General features: G+C 41.6%; 1 protein-coding gene across 2 annotated transcripts in view; it reads left to right on the top strand.

Annotated features, from left to right (window-relative positions):
- The window catches only part of brip1 (BRCA1 interacting helicase 1), a 221,638-nt gene that overhangs the window by 823 nt on the left and 196,122 nt on the right, over positions 1-24,693 (top strand). For both annotated transcript variants that reach the window (XM_055166946.1, XM_055166945.1), the window contains exons 2-6: positions 1,144-1,240; positions 2,260-2,371; positions 4,787-4,987; positions 7,008-7,141; positions 8,849-8,986. In XM_055166946.1, coding sequence (XP_055022921.1) covers positions 1,151-1,240; positions 2,260-2,371; positions 4,787-4,987; positions 7,008-7,141; positions 8,849-8,986 — 675 coding nt within the window. In that variant the 5' untranslated portion in view covers positions 1,144-1,150. The remainder of the gene's footprint in view (positions 1-1,143; positions 1,241-2,259; positions 2,372-4,786; positions 4,988-7,007; positions 7,142-8,848; positions 8,987-24,693) is intronic.

Genomic DNA, 24,693 nt, shown 5'->3' with positions numbered 1-24,693 from the left:
TGTTTGGAGTTTTGACCAATGACACTTTACTCAACGCCAAAGCTTACCTCAGGATAGTCTTTTTTTCTTTTTTATTTATTTATTTATTTTTTAATAAGACTATGAGCTGTCAAATATTTCCTCACTTTTTGAGGCTATTAAGGATTTACGTGTGATGTGGCAGTCACGTGATTTAATGTTTTGGCGTCCATACTGGAGGTCAAGACTGGGATTATTCAGTTTATTTCAACATAATCATGGCGACTTTAAACAGCACAAACTAATTCCAGTCATATAGTGAAGTTTGCTTTGGGGTCCGATAGAAAGATACTTTGGCCTCCTTCTTTAGCAGATTGACTCCGGCCAGAACCTCTAACAGCAACACAACTCAAAACCATTGTTATTCAATTCAAATTTTATCTACACGTTGGTCCAGATGGAAAGTTTGTCCTCCAATATGGCGACATAAACACCAGGTCACGTGGTTTTGTGACGTAGACGCAAAACCTTAGACCATAGATCATGAAAACTTAGGAAATTTAGGAACTATGAAATGTCTCTGTTTCTGACTGCTCGCTCATAGGTTTTCATTGAAAAATTTACAGTACAGTAGGGTTTGGATTGAATAAAAAGTGGAGATAAGCACCGGCAAGTTGCATTTATTGAGAAGCTGTGAGAGAAAGAGAAATGTAAGGCTAAAATGGGGAATTGGATTGCACAGTTTATTTATAAAAATCTCATCTTGTTTCACCCCTGTAGAGCCAATCTCGTGTTTCACCCCTACAGTACACTATAAGTCAAGTAAGAATTCCTGTTTTTCTAGATATTTTTAAGATATAAAACCACCTATATTTGAATAAATGTAAAGTAGAGCTGTTTAATGTCACACTGTGGATCATTCCAGGCAGAGCAGTGAAGTAACCAAAAAAAACAAGCAGGTGATGGACTCTCCACTAGAAAAATTACACAAAACACAGTAAAATTATGCAGTAACATGACTCTTAATTGCGAAAATGTTTGGTTACAACATAATTTTTCAATGTTCTTATGTTCTATTACTTTTGAAATACCAGAATTATGTTTTGTCTGTTATCCTCATTACTAAATCCTAGGAAGAAATCTTGATCTCTTAATAACATCACCGTTTATTTTTCCTCTCCTCAGCGCCGTCATGGCCTCCCCGGTCGAGTACACCATCGGAGGAGTGAAGATCCATTTCCCCTGTAAAGCTTATCCCTCTCAGCTCGCCATGATGAACTCTGTGAGTAAAACAAGAAACAGTAAATAAGATGGCTCATACAGCTTTGATTGATTGATTTAATGTCATTGAATAAAGGAAACAAACAGTGAAATCACAATTAACACCTCCCGCCTGACGTACACAAATAAAACAACTCAGTGAAGCCAAGACTACGCCACAAATGAAAGACACAACATTTATAACAGAGAATTATTTGGCACACTGATTGCTGTTGGGTTTTGAAATTAGTTTTGTCAGGGTAATATTCTCATGAACTACACACCATGTTTTTCCCGTGCCAGTTTTCAGTATCATAGGTGTTACTTTCAGCTCAACAAATAGTATTAGTATTATTAAAACAGTATTAGGATCTTGCACAAAAACAATTCTTAACACAGAGAAGTGCTTCAGCTGCAGCAAGTGAAAGGCAAATTTAAAAATCCATTATTTCCCAAAACTACGGCTGACTTCCTCTGTGAATTCTTCTTTCTCCTGTTGTGCGTGAAAATCCTTATAAACTTAAAGGTGCATTGTGTAACTTTTGAGTTGGCTGCTACTTTCAGATAAAGAAAATAAATAAATGAATTAAGATCTTGCACAAAACAATTATTTGGACAGAGAGAAAGAGAGAGAGAGAGAGGTGCAAGCAAACAACATCTTCTTAAGTGAAAGACAAATAAAAAAATCCGTTAAAACCCAAAACTCCGCCTAATCCTTTCTGTGTATTCTCCTTTCTGCGAGTCTTGGTATAGAAATATGAATTATTTTTATACTAAAATTTGACACTCTATTACGATACTAAGGGAGAGACTTGATGCTTAATACTGATTCCGATACCACGATAAACACAATGATAATAATAAACCCTCTTTCTTTAGACAATAGAATGTGCTTTTCAATATTTTCTATTCCCACGTGTTCATATATTTGTGTTTTCAGTATCGATACCTGCTCAAATGAGTGTCTAGTTTCGATATTAGATTTAGTATTGATTTGTATCTGATTATTTACACTTTTGATGACCCTTTCTCCCTGGTCAGATCATGCGGGGGCTGAACAACGGTCAGAACTGTCTCCTGGAGAGTCCCACGGGCAGCGGGAAGAGTCTGGCCCTGCTCTGCTCCACTCTGGGCTGGCACCAGGCTCAGTTATGTAAGTCTTAAATCTACAGTCTGCAGCTCCAGGGGTCCAACTAAAGCAGGAAGGACGTAAACTGGAAGTGCTTCTGTGTTCAGAGGGACTACAGATGAAAATGAGCTTGCATGACTAACTCTGGCACTGTCCCATATTGAATACATAAACATAGAGATACACATAGATAGAGATACATAGATTGACAGTAGAGATGTGCGGATTACGGTTACAACCGCGGTATCCGCGGTTAATCCGCGAGTCGGGCGGATGACGTGACGAAAAATTATATTTTTATTAAATTCGGGCGGGTGGCGGTTTAACTACTAAAAAAAAAAAAAAAAAAAAAAAAAGTTATTGTTAGTTACCTACATCTGAAAAGACGAGTCTCATTGTCTATGCTTGTAGTATGAAGTGTACGTCATATCCTTAATTAGCCCATTTGACCTCGTTTTTATGTTCTGAAGGTTAAGGTTGTGTCGGGTTATTGATGCCTAACGTTTACGAGGCACATATTATATGCAGTTTATTTTATTATTTCTAATTTATTTCAGCTGTTTGCCAACACGTAAGTGGCTATAGGGCCATATTTATTTAGTTATGCATTTTTTGTTTTTTTTGTTTCGATATCAGATATATTTTAAAACACGCAGACATTATATCGTAGACTGCCACTCGGGGGATTTAAAACTTAAAGAAAGACCGATGGAGTGAGGCTATGACTTTGAAATAACATCGGGCGATGGCAGAATGTTCAGAATGTAACAACATCCAACACGAAGGCAAGAAGGTTCAAAAACAGCCTGCGCAAGAAAACCAGGTAAGTCTGGGGTTGTTACGGACAATAAAGAATGTGAACAAACACGCTGAGCGAATTTTGGAATGAATGAGCTATAGAGTTTGCATTTTTATCGAGGCTCCTTAGTTTGATTGCTGTATGATTGTTCTAAAATCTAAAATCAATCGGCGGATGGCGGGCGGGTGCGGTTTTGAAAACCTTCGGTGCAAAATGGACAGCGGGCGGATGATGAGTTTTATGTTGCGGTTGCGGATGAAAAAATAGCCCATCCGCGCATCTCTAATTGACAGATATTTTTGAGTGTTTGCACTGATGAAGACCTGACGAAAATCCACATGTCCCTGTCTCTTGACCTGGGTCCTGTTAGAGCACAGCTGTGTTTTTTTAGCCTACTTTAATCTGTATGTTATGAGGTTCTTTTTACAGACCAAGAGTTTGTTTTCATACCTGACACTTTCGACTGCTCACTCTCGCTCTTCCTCAGAGTCACGTGATGTTGCTGTGACGTGTCGTTCAGCTGATTTAAACAGGCTCTGGCGCTGTCTTCCTACCGTTGGAGGCAGGACGACAGCGCCACCTGCAGTCCGACTTCCTCAGGACAGTGTCCCAGGTGTGTGAGAGTAAAAAAGCCCCCTCGTCCCGGTTTATGGTCTCGTAGGCGCGCTTCCGTATTTCGATTGCCTCTTTATTTATTGCCTGCAGATGGCGCTGTCGTCCTGCCTCCATCGGTAGGAAGACGGCGCCAGAACCCGTTTAAATCCGTTGACCGACACGTCACAGCAACATCACGTGACTCTGAAGAAGAGCGCTAGTGAGCAGTCGAAAGTGTCAGGTATGAAAACAAACTCTTGGTCTGAAAAAAGAACCTAATAACATAAAATATCAGAAGACCAAATGAATCTCATTGGACTATTTTAATCTGCTTCACGCTCCTCACTGTTGCCAGCAGATTAACTACAACCCGTTTTCTATACATGTATAATTTTGCTTTGCTCAGGGATCCCACGGTCATGGAAATTCTGGAATAGTCTTGGAATTTGAGTATCTCTTTGTTGCGTTCTGTTAAGTTCTCATGAGACTATTCTGATTATTTCTGAACATCTGTGCCTTTTGTTTAAAAGACACAACAATAAATGCACTGACAGGATTTTGAATGTTAAAAAACTATAATCCCAAACCATAAAGTGAGTGGAAAGAGTTAACATTTCATATTTAGCCCTAAAAGTCTGATCAATTGTACATATGTAGGTGCCGTAAAGTCATGGAAAATTCACTTTAGGTCATGGAAAAGTCATAGAAAAGTTTTGAAATGTTGTCAGTGAAAAGTTGAGTGGGAACCCTGTTTGTTACAGAGGACATGAGTTCTCCAAAAGCCTGAAAAATGCAGTTGTAATGACTCAATCCAAACATCTAATCCAGTAAATTCACTCTTGATGCTGATCCAGAGTCCACAGGAAATTCCTACATTGTTCTTTTATTACTGAGAAGTGCCGTCTCTGTGGACCTGGTAGACTTACAGTATTTTAAATCAATGTTTTGCCCTGATTCTGGTGTAATAAAGTCCGGGTTTAGATCTAGTTGGACTCGGAAAGTGAAATATTATTGTTCTGACTGGTCCCCGATGTTGTTTTTAACAGTGAAGCTGCAGCAGTCGCTCCACTCTCAGGACGAGAAGAGCCAGAGTGACAAGATGAGTGGAGATGCGAAGAAGCCTGCAGCCTCCTGTCTCTGTTCGTGTCACAGTCAGACCAAAGCTCCTCAGACTCCCGTGGCTCCTGTGGTGGACCTGACCCAGTCGCCCTGTAAAAACAACCCTGCTCCTCCAGAGACCAGCAAAGGTGAGAACAAGAGCGTGTGGTGACATGATAACGCCAGCAAGTAGTGGATTTTTGTTTTCATTTGTACCAAAATTACTACATAACTCTGCTGAATCCTGCGTATATCACCAGTTAAGAAAATAATAGTGGCCATAATGTCAGTGATGGTGAAATGAGTTGCGAAAATTAAAGATTGCTCAAAACATGGACAAATCACTCCAAATACAACTTTGAGAGGGTCATGAGAAAGGGAAACAACTATAACATGATTAAAAGCTCTGAAAAGTCTAAAAAACATGAAAAACAGAGCTAGTTCATTGTAGACTGTTTCACTCAAGTATATACAAACTTATGCAAATTTACACAAAATCTAATGCTCTAATTTATTGATTTACTGATTTATTTTATTTCAAGCTTATGACAGTATTTACATATATACAGCATTTAGATTTAGATCGTCAAATCTCACATAATCGTCAAAAGTCTCACAATAATATCGTGGACTGTCACAATATATTGAATTACAAGTTTCTTTACTTAAATCAGGAGTGTCAAACATACGGCCCAGGGGCCTGATCCGGCCCTCCAAGACCTTTAATCTGGCCCTCGGCTGATTTTCTACTAAAATATTTTAATTATATTTCTATTAAAATCTTGTTAATTTTCTGTGGTGTTTATCACAGCAGCGTCTCCAGCGTCTCTGTACGTGGCCCCTCCCACCAGAGCAGCACAAATGAAGACTTGTCTCTTTCCAAACGCTCTTAAAGGACGATCGTTTTGACTGTTGACCGTGACACCCTCATCAGAAAAATGTCCAACATGAGAAAAGTGGAGCCGAGTGCAGGATTTTACAACAAAAATGGACTTATTCCTATTTACATACAAGTTCATGTTAAAACTTTGTGTTGAAATTAATTTTTTTTTAAAGTTTCAGATTGTTCATAATATTATAATATTTTGTAAAAGAAAGAGCTCATCAATTAAAAAAGATTTCTGTAACAGATTTGTGTTACTCTGCACAAATATTTGAACTTATTGTTATTTTTGGGGTTTATATGACATGAGTTTTCTGATCCGGACACTTTGGGATCAAAGTAAGTTGGATACGACCCCTGGACCAAAATGAGTTTGACACCTCTGGTCTAAATGCAGGTTTTATAGAAGGAACAGCTTATAAACATCAGGAACTACATTTCCCATGATTCATTTCAGCACAGACAACATCAAGAAATATGTTTTTTACTTGAATTCTTGGGATTATGACGGAAATAATTCACACCAAAATCTTGTCAGAGTATTTTAAAACCAAAAACGCGTCCTATGTACAATTATATCAGCTTCTCCAAAATATCACAATAAATATCGTACCGAGAGATTGAAAGATTTAGACATCGTTACATCCCTATTTACAACACATTGTTAAGTTGAGCTTGAAAGGGAGTTAGAAGAAGAAAAATGTACTTACTTTACCTGGTGCCCAGAACACTTCTTCAGTATTTTCTGAAGATGTGAGTTTTTTCACCAGTAAATGTCCCTGAGTTCAGATGGGCGTGATTGACAGATGCATTAGCCAATCAGGGACATGCACAGTCTGTCCATAAATAATAATAATAATAATAATAATAACACATCGGACTTATTTAGCACTTTTTTGGACACTCAAGATGTTTTACAAACAAATAAAAATAAAAAAATAAAAAATGACGGGACTGAAAAACAGGTCACATTTTTGAAGAATCAATGAGCAAAACACTAAACTCTTCAGCTGAGTGGGGTGATTTTATTTGTAAGTGATGGTGACCAATGAGCTCCTTCGTTCCACATCGCTGTCAGTGAAATAAACAAATCTGATTGGACGATTACATTTTGTTCTCGGTCGAGACGTGACAAAGAAAGTGGAGACCAGATTCAAATCCATCTGTATAAGAAAAACAGAGAGAGTCTAAATTTGTTAAAATCGAAACGGGACAAAGGCCGAAGTGGGACAAAGTTGATAAGAAATAAAGAATAAAAACGGACTGACTTGTCTCGTGTTTTGCAGCGTCTCCACCTGAAGATCCACAGCCAAAGAAACAGTCCATCGCGTCACGTTTGTCCGAAAAACTCCAGAAGGAATCGGAGACAGATGACGACTTCCAGCCTGACCGCAAACGCATCCGGACCGCAGAGATCACGGTAAAAAGCCCAACATGAGGCTTTTGTCGCATCGGCACCTGGACTAATATTATTGGCACAGTGCAATTTTTTTGTATTAGTTAGTATTAGGTCTGGTCCTGGTCTCAGTCCCGGTCTGGTTCCAGTATCACGGTCTGGTCCCGGCCTCAGTCCCGGTCTGGTTCCAGTATCACGGTCTGGTCCCGGCCTCAGTCCCGGTCTGGTTCCAGTATCACGGTCTGGTCCCGGTCTCAGTCCCGGTCTGGTCCCAGTATCACGGTCTGGTTCCCGGTCCTCAGTCCAGTTGGTCCGGTCTCAGTCCCGGTCTGGTTCCAGTATCACGTCTGGTCCCGGTCTCAGTCCCGTCTGGTTCCAGTATCACGGTCTGGTCCCCCTCAGTCCCGGTCTGGTTCACGGTCTGGTCCCGGCCTCAGTCCGGTCTGGTTCCAGTATCACGGTCTGGTCCCGGCCTCAGTCCCGGTCTGGTTCCAGTATCACGGTCTGGTCCCGGTTTCAGTCCAGGTCTGGTTCCAGTATCACGGTCTGGTCCCGGCCTCAGTCCCGGTCTGGTTCCAGTATCACGGTCTGGTCCCGGCCTCAGTCCCGGTCTGGTTCCAGTATCACGGTCTGGTCCCGGCCTCAGTCCCGGTCTGGTTCCAGTATCACGGTCTGGTCCCGGCCTCAGTCCAGGTCTGGTTCCAGTATCACGGTCTGGTCCAGGTCTCAGTCCCGGTCTGGTTCCAGTATCACGGTCTGTCCGTCCCAGTCTGGTTCCAGTATCAGTGGTCCCGGCCTCAGTCCCGTCTGGTCCTCTGGTCCAGTCCCGGTCTGGTTCCAGTATCACGGTCTGGTCCCGGCCTAAGTCCCGGTCTGGTTCCAGGATCACGGTCTGGCCCCGGCTTCAGTCCCGGCCTCAGTCCTGGTCTCAGTTCTGGTCTGATCCCGGTCTCAGTCTTGGTCCTGGTCTGGTCCCGGTCTAAGTCCTTGTCTCAGTCCTGGTCTGGTCCCGGACCTGGTTTAGTCCTGGTTTAGTCCTGGTTCAGTCCGGAGGTGAAAATGAAGAAAACGGTTGTTTTTTCGTTTTCTTATTTTTGGTTTTATATTGAAAAGCGAATGAACGAACGACACAGGGATGGAGGTTCTTCTTCTGTGGCATTTTTCACTTTGACTTTGAGTTTATTACGACTTTATTCTCATAATATTACGTCTTTATATTGACTTGCGACTTTATTTTCGTGAAATTATGACTTTATTCTCTTAATCTTATGACTTTTTCTGGCTTCTTTATTCTCATAGCGCCAACATCATTTTTTTTTATTTTTTAATGTGAGCTTTATACTCCGTCGTACTCTTTAAAGGTGCACTGTGTAACTTTTTGGTTTCAGAGGGTCCGTCACCTGCTCGTTTCTAAGGATATGTCACTGCTCTGCCTGTAATGTTCCACAGTGTGACATTAAACAGCTCTAACTCACATTTATTCAGTTACATGTGGTTTTATAGCTCAAAAATACATTAAAAACATGCTGTCTCATTGTCAGCGTAGTCGCCTCTCCACAGATCTGACCTGTAATTGGTGTAATTGTAGCGTGAATTGCTTGTTTCTTTGGAAATTGATACGTTAAATACTGTATTGTAGAAAATTCCAGGCAACTCAAAGACGTCTCCAAACACAGTGCACCTTTTGAAGTTGCACTCACTGAACCAAACTCAACTGTATTTTTTTTCCAGAGCCGTAAAAAGCCGCGGATGGAGAAAGGAGTGATTTTTCTGGACGACGAACCAGAGTTTGAGAACCAGACTTCCACGAGTCGCAGGGACAGATCTCCAGACACGAGCCCAGGGAGCAGCCACTCTCCTCCAGCCCGAGTGAGTACAACACCAGGAGCCACCGCACAAACACACACGAGTAAATACACTATAGTTTGTTTTTTATCATCTTTAAAAATGACACTTTTCACAATGGGTTTTATTCACGCTTAACGGAAAACGTCTGGAAAATAAAACAACCTGCCAAACTTTCCTTGGGGGATGGAAAATTATTGCTAAATTATTTTGTTACAGCTAAAGTTTTGTTGTTTGTTCAGAGGAAGGAAACTCGTTTATGTGACACATTTGACATTTTCCCTGTTTTGAGAATTAAAATGTTTGTGTTTCTTATAAACTTTGCTCAAAAAGTGGTTTATCAAAGACTTTTAGTATCACAGACATGATTTAGACTTTATTTTTTATTGAACCGCATCAAATTAATTTGAAATATATCGAATTGCATCGAAAACTCACCATATCAAGATATGTATCTTATTGACAACTTATTAATGATACCCAGCCCTAACTGCACTTTTTTTTTTTCTTTTTTTTAAATGAAATTAGACACATTAATAGGCAATTTTTAAAAAGAAAAAAGAAAGAAAACAATGACATCTAGATGAAGAAAACCGGGCCATTTTCTAATTTTTCCAAGATTACTAAATATTGAAATATCGATGTTGTTTAGTTTAATTTCATGATACTGCCATGGGTGGTCTTTTTTTGTATATTTTAGTAAATTATTTTCTAAAAGAGCTGCAGCTGTGTTGGAAAGGAAACTTGTTTATGTTGTACATTAGACATATTCACTTTTTCGAGTAAAATGGGCATTTTATATTTTAACTTTGCTCAAACTTATTGGTTTAATATAGCCTTTTAATATCACAGCAATGCTTTGTTTTAACCCCTCAAAAACTACTGCAAAAACAAATATGCCAAATTCACAAAGTGCTTCTGCAGCATAAAAAAAAAATCCCTATATACAAAAATAATGATTTAACTCTAAAATAAAGGAAGAAATAATGCATATTGCCTTCTTGTCATTTAAAAATAAAACAGCTCAACTCAAGTTCATCTTTGCATTGTAAACAAGCGAAGCGGTGAAATCAGAATTAAATATATAAGCATTTTAGCACTCTATATAATATGTCAGAATTCATTTTCGTGTTCTTGTTATATTTTATATATATAGCCCACTCCTAATCCGCATGTTTCCAAACATCTTCCGGTTTTGCGACTCAAGTGCAGGAAGTGTGTCACTACAATTACTACTTCAGTGTCCTTGATTTAAAATCCGGATATTATGAAATTGGGATGGCTGAAGCTGATAAAGCGAAGACCAAAACAAAGCTTTTGTTACTCCGATTGGATTTTGAGAGTTCAACAGAATGCCCCAAGGAGAAAACACCCCCAGTACATTCCAGTAATTAATGGAGAAATGCAAACTCTTCATCTAAATTAGTATTATTATTGTTATTAATGGTGAAGAATAACTACGCTTTTTTCACCCTGGTTACATAAGCGTGAATAGAGACCATCGTGCGTAGATTTGTTTGTAGTTTCTCACCTCTCAAAACTCAACTTTTGATCAAAAAGGAAAATTAAAGTCAAATCTGAAGGAAGAAGGCGGCTGTTATTTGTGTCACCACCAGATGGCAGTGTTCTCCATCAAATCAACCACTCAGACTATACACACGTGAGAGTTACTACTGTACAACTAAGCTTTATATCAGGAAAACAACTAGAAAACACTTAAATTGTAATGAAATAACCAAAATTACAGGAAATAAAGGCTAGAAATATGTATTAGTTTTATAATTATACCAAATAGAACTGTTGATGGCATTTAACAAATTACAATGTTTTATAAAATAGTGCACTTTGTATTCACATTTGAGAGAGACTGAAATCTGATCTCAAATGCAAATTAGTCATGCGGTTTTAAGTTTTGTTTCTGTGAGACTTGTACAAATCTGCATTAAACACATTATAATGTCAAACAGCTGATGTGGCTCTAGAGTGTTTATGTTTATATGTCGTAAAGTTGAATTTATTTATGCAGATTAGTAGTGTAGATAGTAATAATAATGATGATAAATTTTAATATTAAAACGTTAATGATTAATCGGTAATGGATCGTTAATTCTCCCGATGATCGAAATTAAGAAAATTTAATCAAATGCCCATCCCTAGTTTGGTAAACTTATGTTCTGTTGTTTATGCTGTAGTTATGCTGTTCATATGTGACGTTAACATATTAACGCCTGTTCAGCCTGTTGTTCTTTATTCTATTGTTTTTATTATTATTATAACTTGCCTTTCAAGATGAAATGTCGATTCCTGGTCCCTGATTTTATAAAATATATTTCCCCCAAAAAGTGCGACTTATATATGGGTCAGTCCAAGGAATCTCCCCTGTGAGCCATCTCAGATTTGGCTGAAAAAAAATTAAAAAATGTCTAAAATCACCAAATGAAAGAATCTCAAATTTTAGCTCAATCCCTTGAGTCATTCCTGAGTTATGGCCATGCTCACTTTTTCTGAAGCCTTAATTTATAAACATGTTTGAGAGACCAGAACTTCATAAAAAACAGAGCTAGGAAGATGAAAATGTGTATTATTGTAGATTCTTGGTTCATAGATTCTGAATCTTTTGTCAAATATTGTGTATCTTTATTAAGAGGGGCGCTGTGGGCCCCCAAAATCTCACATTTGGTTGCAGCTCAATTGTTTTTTTCAATTTTTGAGGTCCAAGATCTATTTACTCCAAGCAGATATTTACAAACTAACTGTTGAACCTGAATATTTGAGAGAATGACAACATTTCTGACAACAATCTCACACTTTTCTGAGTTTTCATGTGGACAGTGTAGAGTCCCAAATATGGACACAGAACAAATGTGATCTTTTTGGCCCCTTCTTTGGAGCCCTCGGTTCCCCATGTGGACACAGTTGAGATTCTTTCATTTAGTCATTTTAGAAATTTTTTGAAATTTTTTCAGCCAAATCTGAGATGGCTCATAGGGGAGGGCGGCTGATTTCATACGAACTGACCCATGTTTTTTTTCTTCTTCATTATGCATTTTTTGGCTGCTGCGACTTATACTCCAGAGCGACTTAAAGTTCGAAAAAAAAGTGGTATGATCTACACTAGGGATGGGCATGATTAATCGATAATTGATCATTAAGAATTTCATCGATTACGTTAATTTTAATCGACAAACCGAATGTATGTTGCTGTGTGTATCGTGACCAAACAGGTGTGTACATGTGTCTCTGCATCAGAAGGAGCGAGACACAAACAGTGGGTCAGTCTGTAACGAACCAAAGCACAAATGCGTATTTAACGATGATTTGTACAAGAAATTCCACGCTTTCCGTTGCGTTGGGACAAGTGTGAGTCCATGTGCACAGTGGATAAAGCAGGAACATATGTTTCTGTGTCCAGTGGGAAAAAGTTTTTCCAGGTGAGAGTCGCTCAATGTGGATGACGAGGCCCCGCCCCCCTCCCCCCGTACGCTGTCCTGGTTTTGACAAACACAAATCTGGTCACACTGACCTGTATTCACCTGAGTCATGTCTTTTAATCCAACACAAATTGAACCACATCAGCGACACAAGAGCTGGAGTTTTATCTTCGCTGAGTTTATGTAAATTAGCGATGCAGTTTTAAGTTTCGTTTCTGTGAGATTTGAACAAAACTGAATTAAACACATTATAATGTCAAACAGCTGATGTGGATCTAGAGTCGTTATGTTTATATGTCGTAAAGTTGAATTTATTTATGCAGATTAGTGCAGATAGTAATAATAATGATGATCATTTTAATATAAAAACGTTAATGATTAATCGATAATCGATCGTTAATTCTTCCGACGATCGATTAAGAAAATTTCATCGAATGCCCGTCCCTAATCTACACATGGAGGCGCCGTAAAGTCATGGAAAATTCACTTTAGATTCTGAAAAAGTCATGGAAATGTTTTGAAATTTTGTCAGTGAAAAAGAGTGGGAACCCTGGATTACATTTGCAATTTCTGTTTTTAAAAATAGAATTCTGTTTAAAGTTCACATTTTAAACACGTCCAGAAGAATTTACAAAAAGAGTGAAATCTGAACTGACAAACTAAAACAAGAATCACATTTCAGAACATGTTTGTAAAGATCTAAACTACAGATTTTAATGCAGAATAAGACGGGAGAGTTCCAGAAATTGCAGCCTTTGTGATTTGCTAATTGCGTCCATTCCGATTGCGATTTCATTTGTAAGATATTGTGTAACGCTCGGTCTCGGTTGCACAGATGGAGCGGGTGGGTAACTCCATCTCCCCGTAGTATCGTGTGGTGACAGTGAGTCTGTATAATCTGATCTGAGGTCAGCCACGGAGCTGTCGGAGCCTCGGCCTCTTCACACCACAACTGACCGCTTCATTCAAACCAGCTCGGGAAGCAAACCGAGAAAGTGCAGGTCCTGGGTTTAGCAAAACTCACTTTTATTAAGATTAAGAGGACATATTTAATCATCTTAATTGAGTAAAAGTTAAAAATATAAATGAATGTTTAAACCATCAGAAACGTGCGTGCGTAAAAGACAAAATTTTACATATTTTGTGCAACTTCCTGTAATTTTCAACATTTTTTATTTCCCCACAAACTGACACTTGACTGATTTTACAATTAGAGCTGTGCAAAAATATCAAAATATCGTATCGTTTAATGTGATGATACAGTATCGATATCGTGGGCTGCTGTATCGATATTTCACCAAGAGAATTTTTTGGTTTATTTGACTAAATTATTTTGTTACAGCTACAGTTTTGTTGTTTGTTTAGTTGAAGGAAACTCGTTTATGCGACACATTTGACATTTTCACTTGTTTTGATGATTAAAATGTTTGTGTTTCATATGAACTTTGCACAAGAAGAAGTGGTTTAAAGATTTATTTAAGACTTTCAGTGTCACAGACATGATTTAGACTTGATTTTTTATTGAACCGTATCAAATCGATTTGAAATATATCGTATTGAATTGAAAGTGCATTGTATCGAGGTATGTATCGTATCGTGGCCTATGTTGAACAATACGATATATCGATATTTCACTGTTTTTGCACAACCCCAATCCTGTTACTTGCTCCTGTTTATTACTCCTGTCGTCCCGCTCCTGTCGTACTGCTCCTGTCATTCTGCTCCTGTCGTCCCGCTCCTGTCGTCCTGCTCCTGTCACACTGCTCCTGTCACACTGCTCCTGTCACACTCCTCCTGTCATTCTGCTCCTGTCATACTGCTCCTGTCATTCTGCTCCTGTCATTCTGCTCCTGTCATCTGCTCCTGTCATACTGCTCCTGTCATACTGCTCCTGTCATTCAGCTCCTGTCATACTGCTCCTGTCATATCCGCTCCTGTCTACTGCTCCTGTCATACTGCTCCTGTCATTCTGCTCCTGTCATTCTGCTCCTGTCATACCGCTCCTGTCATTCTGCTCCTGTCATACCGCTCCTGTCATTCTGCTCCTGTCATACCGCTCCTGTCATTCTGCTCCTGTCATTCTGCTCCTGTCATACTGCTCCTGTCATTCTGCTCCTGTCATGCTCCTGTCATTCTGCTCCTGTCATTCTGCTCCTGTCATTCTGCTCCTGTCGTACTGCTCCTGTCATACCGCTCCTGTCATACTGCTCCTGTCATTCTGCTCCTGTCGCTCCTGTCATACTGCTCCTGTCATACTGCTCCTGTCGTACCGCTCCTGTCATACTGCTCCTGTCATTCTGCTCCTGTCATTCTGCTCCTGTCGTACCGCTCCTGTCATACCTGCTCCTGTCATTCTGCTCCTGTCATTCTGCTCCTGTCATTCTGCTCCTGTCGTACCGCTCCTGTCGTACGCTCCTGTCATACCGCTCCTGTCATTCTGCTCCTGTCATACTGCTCCTGTCATTCAGCTCCTGTCATTTTGCTCCTGTCATTCTGCTCCTGTCATTCTGCTCCTGTCATTCTGCTCCTGTCATTCTTGCTCCTGTCATACTTGCTCCTGTCGTCCCGCTCCTGTCATTCTGCTCCTGTCATTCTGCTCCTGTCGTACCGCTCCTGTCATACCGCTCCTGTCATTCTGCTCCTGTCGTACCGCTCCTGTCGTACCGCTCCTGTCATTCTGCTCCTGTCATACTGCTCCTGTCATACTTGCTCCTGTCATACTTGCTCCTGTCGTACCGCTCCTGTCACGCTGCTCTTGTCTCTTCCTTCCAGGGCTGGTATCGTTCAGAAGTTGCCAATACGATACATACCTCGACACACTGAGCTTTCGATTTAATACGATGTGTTTCAAATCAATTCGATAATGTTGCTCAATAAAAAATAAAGTCTAAATCATGTGTGAAAATGTCAAATGTGTCACACAAACGAGTTTCCTTCCTTTGAACAAACAACAAAACTGTAGCTGTAACAAAATAATTTAGTAAAATAAACTAAAAAATATTCTTCTGATATATCGATACAGCAGCCCACGATATCGATACTGTATCATCACATTAAATGATACGATATATCGATATTTTGATATGTAGGGGTGCAAACATATGAAAATATTTTCTCTCAGTATTGTCTCTTTCTCTCTCTACATATTTCCTCCTGACCCTGATGTGTGTGACCCTGGCTCATACTGCTCCTGCCATACTGCACCTGTCATATTACTCCTGTCACTCGCTCCTGTCACTCGCTTTGACGGCCCCTCTCTCAGAACAGTGCCCCTGCCTCTTTCCCTGCGCGTACCTCCTCCTCATAACCTGCCGTTTGTGGTGTGTGGCCCTGGCTCATACCGCACCCGTCACCCCGCTCCCGTCACCCCGCTCCCGTCACCCCGCTCCTGTCACCCCGCTCCTGTCACCCTGCTCCTGTCTCCGCCGCCGCGAGTGGAAAAAGTTGGAGAAAGTGCAGCGAAGGCGCGGTTTCGTGTTCCTCTCGGCTCCATGACCCGCTCCTTTGTCCCGCGCGGCGATGACTGACGGTTTGAATGGGCTCCTTTGAACAGAGCTGCAGTTTTAATTAAGAGGGTTTTGGGGCGCGGACCACTGATCTGTGAAAGCCAGAGGGATAAATATTGCATGGGGTTCAGACACTGGTTACAGCGCGTCAGGACGGGCAGCTGCGGGCGATGCCATTCACTGCAAAACAAAATACTTCTACAGTAAAAAAAAAAGAAAAAGAGATCCAGCTTTTTCAATTCCGATACAGACATCGATACTTTTACTTTAAGTTTCCACTGATGTAGGGACAGAAAATTACATGTGTTTACTTAAAATACAGTTTACTTATTATGTATTTATATATATTTATTTATTGTCTAGTTATTATTTCTACACATGAGATCCATTCGTGTTATGTAACTGTTATTTATCTTTCAAAAAACAAAAAAAATCAGTCTGTATTCAAATAAAAAGCCAAATAATCCAAATCCAAATAAATAAAGGCCCAACCAGGATATTGACTGAACCGATATCATGTAACCGATACCCAAGCCCGCAGTTTTTTCAAGTATCTGCTTCGATATCCAGTACCCGTATTGTATCGTTGCATCCCTAAAAATAGGGCTGGGCGATATGGATCAAAAAATATATCTCGATATATTTTGCTATATCTCGGTATACGATATATATCTCGATATCTGTACCGGAAAAAATAACCCCCTAAAACGGAAAACTGCAAAAACAAATCTGCCAAATTCCACAAGGTCCTTTTTTTAAAAATGAAAGTGTAGAGGTCGGCAGCTCATATAGGAACATTTAAGATTACAAAAAACCCTAATTACATAAATAATAATTTAACTGTCAAATAAAAGAAATAAAACATATTTCCTTTGTTTCATTCATAAATAAAACAACTCAACTCAAGCTCATCTTTGCATTAACTCTGTTATCCAGATCATAACCAGAACCATGAACTCTTTTAACAGAAGAAGCTCAGGATGTTCTTTATTTTAACAGATCCATGTTCCTCACCAGCAGTAAGGAGCTATGAGGTTTAATCCCACAATCCACTGCAGATCAAACCCAACGTTTCCAAACACTTCTGTACAAGTGACACTGCAACAGATTATTAATTAAAATCTTCTGCATAAATAGAATTTACATTACTAAACTTTACAAGATATTTCGCGTAACGACTCAAGAGCCACATCAGCCCGTTTGAGATTATAGTGTTAATTATTTTATTTTATGTTATTTATTTATTTTTTTTGCAGCTTTGCGCAGACTTGTTTATGTTTTACAGAAACAAAACTTAAAAAGCGCATGGCTAATTTGCATAAACAGCGCACTCCACGTGCCGCTCTTGCGGTTCAACTTCTTTTGGACTAAAGGACATGACTCGGTGGAATATGAGGATGTGCTGCTGATGGTTTTGTTTGTAAATGGTGGAAAAGTTTCGTGGCGCTAGAAGCTTTTCACTGGCAGCAACTTTCGGCGTTCATGGCGATAGTGAGGAGTGAAGGAGACACGAGCAACAAAATCAGGGAGGCGAGGGCGTGCGGGCGGCGACAGAGAAGACAAACAAGCAAAGCGGCGAAATCAAAATTGAATATAAGCATTATATCGATATATACGATATGTCAGAATTCATATCGAGTTTAAAAAAAATCTCGATATATTAAAAATATCGAGATATCGCCCACCCCTACCTAAAAATAAATATAAATATTATATCTAGGGCTGTAGTCCCTCAGTCTGATAATTAATCAGTTGATGGTTTCTTTTCGGTTGGGGGTCCGTCACCTACTTGTTTCTATGGATATGTCATCGCTCTGCTTGAAATGTTGTGGTCAGGCTGGCGCCACCTGGTGCCTCCACTCAATTTCAGTTCTCTCCAGCGACTAGGTCAGGAATCAGAATACACTAGACGGTTCTCACAAACCCCAGAAGTGATGCGAGTTCGGGCACCAGCCAATCAGCAAAGAGACTTACATTCTGTATTGTCATCAATTCCCGAGATCAAGGATTTAAAGCCGGAACAAAGAGAATGTTTGGTGAGTTTTATCAAGGGGAAAGACGTTATTGTCCTTCTTCCTACGGGATTTGGCGCATTACATACGTCACTACCAAATAACAGCAATTGGTTAAATTAAAAAAAAAGTACCATCTACGATCGAGGGAACGAATCCTAATGCTGCGCGGTCAGACGGTTTCCACCAAGTGAAACCGGCTCATGAATCAGGCTAGGAATGTTCCACAGTGTGACATTAAACAGCTCTACTTGTTATTTTTTCAATCACAGTTGGTTTTATAGCTCAAATATACCAAGAAAAACAGACATTTTGACTGTGAGCGGGGTCGCCTCTCCACAGATCTGAACTGTAACTTGGTCTGGTTTGGTCTCCATGGACCATAGAAAGGTTTAAAGCCATACTGTGAAACATTCCAGACAAAAAAACAATAATATCTCCATGGAAAAAAGCAACTGACAAAGTTACACAACGCACCTTTATCTGATAATTTAATTTAGATTATAAGAGTTTATATGAGACAACAGCGGAAAGGAGAAGTGAGTGAGTGTGAGAATTGGTATTTTTGGTATTTATATGTAAAAAATCAGATTAAACTCATGATTTTCTGCATAAATAGTAGTTTTGAAACACTGCTCATACATGCACGAACGATTTTGCATAATATATTTGTAAATCTACAGATGAAATTTGAAGTGTAACATAATTTTGTAGTCCTAAAATTGCACTACAGCATGCGAAAATGTCAAATTATACTTATTTATTTAGAAAAAGGAACACTACTTATTAATGAACATATGAAAATGTAAATACGCACAAGAGGAAAATGATCTTGTGAGATTTTTTGAGAATCCAAGTGTTCACATTTGGATTGGACAAAAACAGGTCACGTGTTGGTGCGTTACATCTTTAACCGTCCAAAAAGTTGTGCTAGAATTTAAACAAAAATATGAAATCTATAATAATCTATCAAAATTGGAAACTGGACTCTGAAATTTATTTTATCTTGTCTCATTTTGTGGAAATTGTGTCTCGTTTTGTGCTTTATTTGACGTTTACAGGCACATTTTATTTAACACATTTTTGATTTATTGCAGCAGTTTGTTTAAATCTTGTCGTCAGAATAATAATAATAAGTAAAAAGTGGAGTTGAGTTTTTTGTACAGTGTTGGCAGCTCAGGTGTGTTTGTCCCTTTAGCCCCTCCTCACCTGTGCTCTGTTATCACACACTCGGTGCTGCTCGGGGGTGTCAGGTTTGCAGACGCACTGGAGATTATTGCACCGGATTCCTGTGAACCAGACCCGGTCTCTGCTCTCTGGTCTCTCACTGGTATCTAGTCTCTGGTCCCTCTCTGGTATCTGGTCTCTCTCATGTCCCTGGTCCCTCGCTGGTCCCTGTTCCCTCTTTAGTCTGGTCTCTGGTTCCTGGCCCCTCATACCTGGTCACTCTCTGGTCCCTGGCCTCTAGTCCCTGGTCCTTGGTCCCAGGTCCCTTGTCCCTCTCTGGTCTCTGGTCTCTAGTTCCTGGTCCTGGTCTTTCTCTGGTCCCTGGTCTCTGGTCCCTGGTCTCTGGTCTCTGGTCCCTGGTCTTTCTCTGGTCCCTGGTCTCTGGTCCCTGGTCCCTGGTCTCTGGTCTCTGGTCCCTGGTCTTTCTCTGGTCCCTGGTCTCTGGTCCCTGGTCTTTTCTCTGGTCTCTGGTCTCTAGTCCCTTGTCCCTGGTCCTTGGTCCCTGGTCTCTGGTCCCTGGTCTTTCTCTGGTCCCTGGTCTCTGGTCCCTGGTCTCTGGTCCCTGGTCTTTCTCTGGTCTCTGGTCCTGGTCTTTCTCTGGTCTCTGGTCTCTTGTCCCTGGTCCTTGGTCCCTGGTCTCTGGTCCCTGGTCTTTCTCTGGTCCCTGGTCTCTGGTCCCTGGTCCCTGGTCTCTGGTCCCTGGTCTCTGGTCCCTGGTCTCTGTCTGGTCTCTGTCTCTGGTCTGGTCCCTGGTCTTGGTCTCTGGTCCCTGGTCTTTCTCTGGTCCCTGGTCTCTGGTCTCTGGTTTCTCTTCGGGCGTCAGTGCGGTGCGATTCTGGCGTTGACGCGGTGTGTCTTTAATGTTCTGGCGTTGACACTGTAGACACGCCTCTAAAGAGTCGGTGTCAAGAAGTTGAAAATGCTGAACTTCTCGTGTCAGACGCGCCACATCAACCAATCAGGGACGATTATCCAGAGATGTAGTGACATTATTACCCAGAAGAAAGAGAGAGACCCGAGAACTGGAACCACAAACATGAGCGGAGAATAAATAAATACAACACAATCACCAAGCCGATCCCGAGGACTAAACCAGGACAAGACCAGGACCGGACCAGTGTCATTAGTGGAGTATAAATATAAACACGCCCCAGTCGTTGAGCCGATCTCCTCCGCTGATGTTGTATGTCATAAAAACACTAAAGTCTCTCTCATTCTGATCTGTCATCGTGTCGGGAAAAGACCGGAACCAGGGACTTGTTTCCAGGGCAACGGACGAGTGTCAAGTATTTTTCTACCGTTCATCAACGACGTCAAACGACGTCGAGCGCGTCTGAACCCCAATGCAAAGGCGTCCAAAGAGAAGCGTCAAGGTGTTTTGACGCCGCGGTCTGAACGCATGAATAGTCTTTGAATTTTTTGTCATTTTGTCAAACTTGTGTCCAAGTTTCATAGACTCTTTACATTTTTACACGTTTGTGTTCTTGTTTTTGTGCGTTCTCTCGTTTATCGGTGGATGTGCGTTCTTGTGTTTGTGCGTTCTCTCGTTTATCGGTGGATGTGCGTTCTTGTTTTTGTGCGTTCTCTCGTTTATCGGTGGATGTGCGTTCTTGTTTTTGTGCGTTCTTGTTTTTGTGCGTTCTCTCGTTTATCGGTGGATGTGCGTTCTCTCGTTTATCGGTGGATGTGCGTTCTCGTCGTTTATCGGTGGATGTGCGTTCTTGTTTTTGTGCGTTCTCTCGTTTATCGGTGGATGTGCGTTCTTGTTTTTGTGCGTTCTCTCGTTTATCGGTGGATGTGCGTTCTCGTTCTCGTTTATCGGTGGATGTGCGTTCTTGTTTTTGTGCGTTCTCTCGTTTATCGGTGGATGTGCGTTCTTGTTTTTGTGCGTTCTCTCGTTTATCGGTGGATGTGCGTTCTTGTTTTTGTGCGTTCTCTCGTTTATCGGTGGATGTGCGTTCTTGTTTTTGTGCGTTCTCTCGTTTATCGGTGGATGTGCGTTCTTGTTTTTGTGCGTTCTCTCGTTTATCGGTGGATGTGCGTTCTTGTGTTTGTGCGTTCTCTCGTTTATCGGTGGATGTGCGTTCTTGTTTTTGTGCGTTCTCTCGTTTATCGGTGGATGTGCGTTCTTGTTTTTGTGCGTTCTCTCGTTTATCGGTGGATGTGCGTTCTTGTTTTTGTGCGTTCTCTCGTTTATCGGTGGATGTGCGTTCTTGTTTTTGTGCGTTCTCTCGTTTATCGGTGGATGTGCGTTCTTGTGTTTGTGCGTTCTCTCGTTTATCGGTGGATGTGCGTTCTTGTGTTTGTGCGTTCTCTCGTTTATCGGTGGATGTGCGTTCTTGTTTTTGTGCGTTCTCTCGTTTATCGTGTGGTGATGTGCGTTCTTGTTTTTGTGCGTTCTCTCGTTTATCGGTGGATGTGCGTTCTTGTTTTTGTGCGTTGCGTTCTCTCTCGTTTATCGGTGGATGTGCGTTCTTGTTTTTGTGCGTTCTCTCGTTTATCGGTGGATGTGCGTTCTTGTGTTTTGTGCGTTCTCTCGTTTATCGGTGGATGTGCGTTCTTGTTTTTGTGCGTTCTCTCGTTTATCGGTGGATGTGCGTTCTTGTTTTTGTGCGTTCTCTCGTTTATCGGTGGATGTGCGTTCTTGTTTTTGTGCGTTCGTTCTCGTTTTCGTGTTTATTGTGTGCGTTTCTCGTTTATCGGTGTGTGCGTTCTTGTTTTTGTGCGTTCTCTCGTTTATCGGTGGATGTGCGTTCTTTTTTGTGCGTTCTCTCGTTTATCGGTGGATGTGCGTTCTTGTTTTTGTGCGTTCTCTCTCGTTTATCGGTGGATTGTGCGTTCTTGTGTTTGTGCGTTCTCTCGTTTATCGGTGGATGTGCGTTTCTTGTGCGTTCTCTCGTTTATCGGTGGATGTGCGTTCTTGTTTTGTGCGTTCTCTCGTTTATCGGTGGATGTGCGTTCTTGTTTTTTGTGCGTTCTCTCGTTTATCGGTGGATGTGCGTTCTTGTTTTTGTGCGTTCTCTCGTTTATCGGTGGATGTGCGTTCTTGTTTTTGTGCGTTCTCTTCGTTTATCGGTGGATGTGCGTTCTTGTTTTTGTGCGTTCTCTCATCGTTTATCGGTGGATGTGCGTTCTTGTTTTTGTGCGTTCTCTCTCGTTTATCGGTGGATGTGCGTTCTTGTTTTTGTGCGTTCTCTCGTTTATCGGTGGATGTGCGTTCTTGTTTTTGTGCGTTCTCTCGTTTATCGGTGGATGTGCGTTCTTGTGTTTGTGCGTTCTCTCGTTTATCGGTGGATGTGCGTTCTTGTTTTTGTGCGTTCTCTCGTTTATCGGTGGATGTGCGTTCTTGTGTTTTGTGCGTTCTCTCGTTTATCGGTGGATGTGCGTTCTTGTTTTTGTGCGTTCTCTCGTTTATCGGTGGATGTGCGTTCTTGTTTTTGTGCGTTCTCTCGTTTATCGGTGGATGTGCGTTCTTGTTTTTGTGCGTTCTCTCGTTCTTTATCGGTGGATTGTGTGTTCTTGTGTTTTTGTGCGTTTCTCTCGTTTATCGGTGGATGTGCGTTCTTGTTTTTGTGCGTTCTCTCGTTTATCGGTGGATGTGCGTTCTTGTGTTTGTGCGTTCTCTCGTTTATCGGTGGATGTGCGTTCTTGTTTTTGTGCGTTCTCTCGTTTATCGGTGGATGTGCGTTCTTGTGTTTGTGCGTTCTCTCGTTTATCGGTGGATGTGCGTTCTTGTTTTTGTGCGTTCTCTCGTTTATCGGTGGATGTGCGTTCTTGTTTTTGTGCGTTCTCTCGTTTATCGGTGGATGTGCGTTCTTGTGCGTTCTCTCGTTTATTGGTGGATGTGCGTTCTTGTTTTTGTGCGTTCTCTCGTTTATCGGTGGATGTGCGTTCTTGTGTTTGTGCGTTCTCTCGTTTATCGGTTAATGTGCGTTCTTGTTTTTGTGCGTTCTCTCGTTTATCGGTGGATGTGTGTTTCTTGTTTTTTGTGCGTTCTCTCGTTTATTGGTGGATGTGCGTTCTTGTTTTTTTGTGCGTTCTCTCGTTTATCGGTGGATGTGCGTTCTTGTGTTTGTGCGTTCTCTCTCGTTATCGGTGGATGTGCGTTCTTGTTTTTGTGCGTTCTCTATCGTTTATCGGTGGATGTGCGTTCTTGTTTTTGTGCGTTCTTCGTTTATCGGTGGATGTGCGTTCTTGTTTTTGTGCGTTCTCTCGTTTATTATCGGTGGATGTTTCTTGTTTTTGTGCGTTCTCTCGTTTATCGGTGGATGTGCGTTCTTGTTTTGTGCGTTCTTTCGTTTATCGGTGGATGTGCGTTCTTGTTTTTGTGCGTTCTCTCGTTTATCGGTGGATGTGCGTTCTTGTTTTTGTGCGTTCTCTCGTTTATCGGTGGATGTGCGTTCTTGTTTTTGTGCGTTCTCTCGTTTATCGGTGGATGTGCGTTCTTTGTTTTTCGTGCGTTCTCTCGTTTATCGGTGGATGTGCGTTCTTGTTTTTGTGCGTTCTCTCGTTTATCGGTGGATGTGCGTTCTTGTTTTTGTGCGTTCTCTCGTTTATCGGTGGATGTGCGTTCTTGTTTTTGTGCTTTCTCTCGTTTATCGGTGGATCTCGGTCTCTGTAAAACGATCTCATGTTGTCAGCTGTTTCCTGCCCCGACTTCAACAAGGAGCTGCATTCATTTACCCACCCGCCCCTTTACTCCCCCTCTCCTTCTCTCTCTCTTCTCTCCTGTCACCCCTCCCTCTCTTCTCTGGCTGTCTCTCCTTTTCTGTTTCCTCCCTTCTCACCTCTTCTCTTCTATCTCCCCTCCCTCTCTCTCCATCTCTTCTCTCCTGGCACCTCTTCCTCTCTTCTGTCTCCCTCCCGTTCTCCTTCTGTCTCTTCTCCTCCCTACCCTCTATCCCCCTCTCCTCTCTCCCCTCCCTCTCTTCTCTCCTATCTCTCCTCCCTTTCTCTCGCTCTCTCCTTCTCTGCCTCTTCTCCTCCCTTCCCTCTATCCCCCTCCCGCTCTCTCTCCCTCTTCTCTCTCACCTCTCCCTCTCTTCTCTGTCGTCCTCTCTCCTTCTGTGTCTCCTCCCCTCTTTCTCCTCTCGTCTATGTCTCCTCGTCCTCTCTCTCCTTCTGTCTCCTCTCATCTTTCCTCTCTCCCCTCCCTCTCTTCTCTCCTATCTCTCCTCCCTTTCTCTCGCTCTCTCCTTCTCTGCCTCTTCTCCTCCCTTCCCTCTATCCCCCTCCTGCACTCTCTCTCTCTTCTTTCTCACCCTCTCCCTCTCTTCTCTGTCTTCCTCTCTCCTTCTCTGTCTCCTCTCCTCTTTCCTCTCTCCCACCTCTCTTCTCTTCTGTCCCCCTCTTTTTCTCTGTCTCCACTCCTCTCTCCCTCTCTCCTCCTTTTTCTCTCCTTCTTTCCTCACCCTCTCTCTCCTTCTCTGTCTCCTCCCCTCTTTCTCCTCTCGTCTATGTCTCCCCCCCCTCTCTCTCTCCGTCTGTCTCCTCTTTCCTCTCTCCTCTCCTCTCTTCTCTTCTGTCCCTCTCGCTCTCTCTTTTTCTCTGTCTCC

Source organism: Boleophthalmus pectinirostris, unplaced genomic scaffold (genome assembly GCF_026225935.1).
Source record: "Boleophthalmus pectinirostris isolate CB_2022bp ecotype Guang Dong unplaced genomic scaffold, ASM2622593v1 HiC_scaffold_9, whole genome shotgun sequence".
NCBI classification, from domain to species: domain Eukaryota; kingdom Metazoa; phylum Chordata; class Actinopteri; order Gobiiformes; family Gobiidae; genus Boleophthalmus; species Boleophthalmus pectinirostris.
Note: the sequence above shows the minus strand (reverse complement) of the source record. Positions and strands in the feature narration are given on the sequence as shown.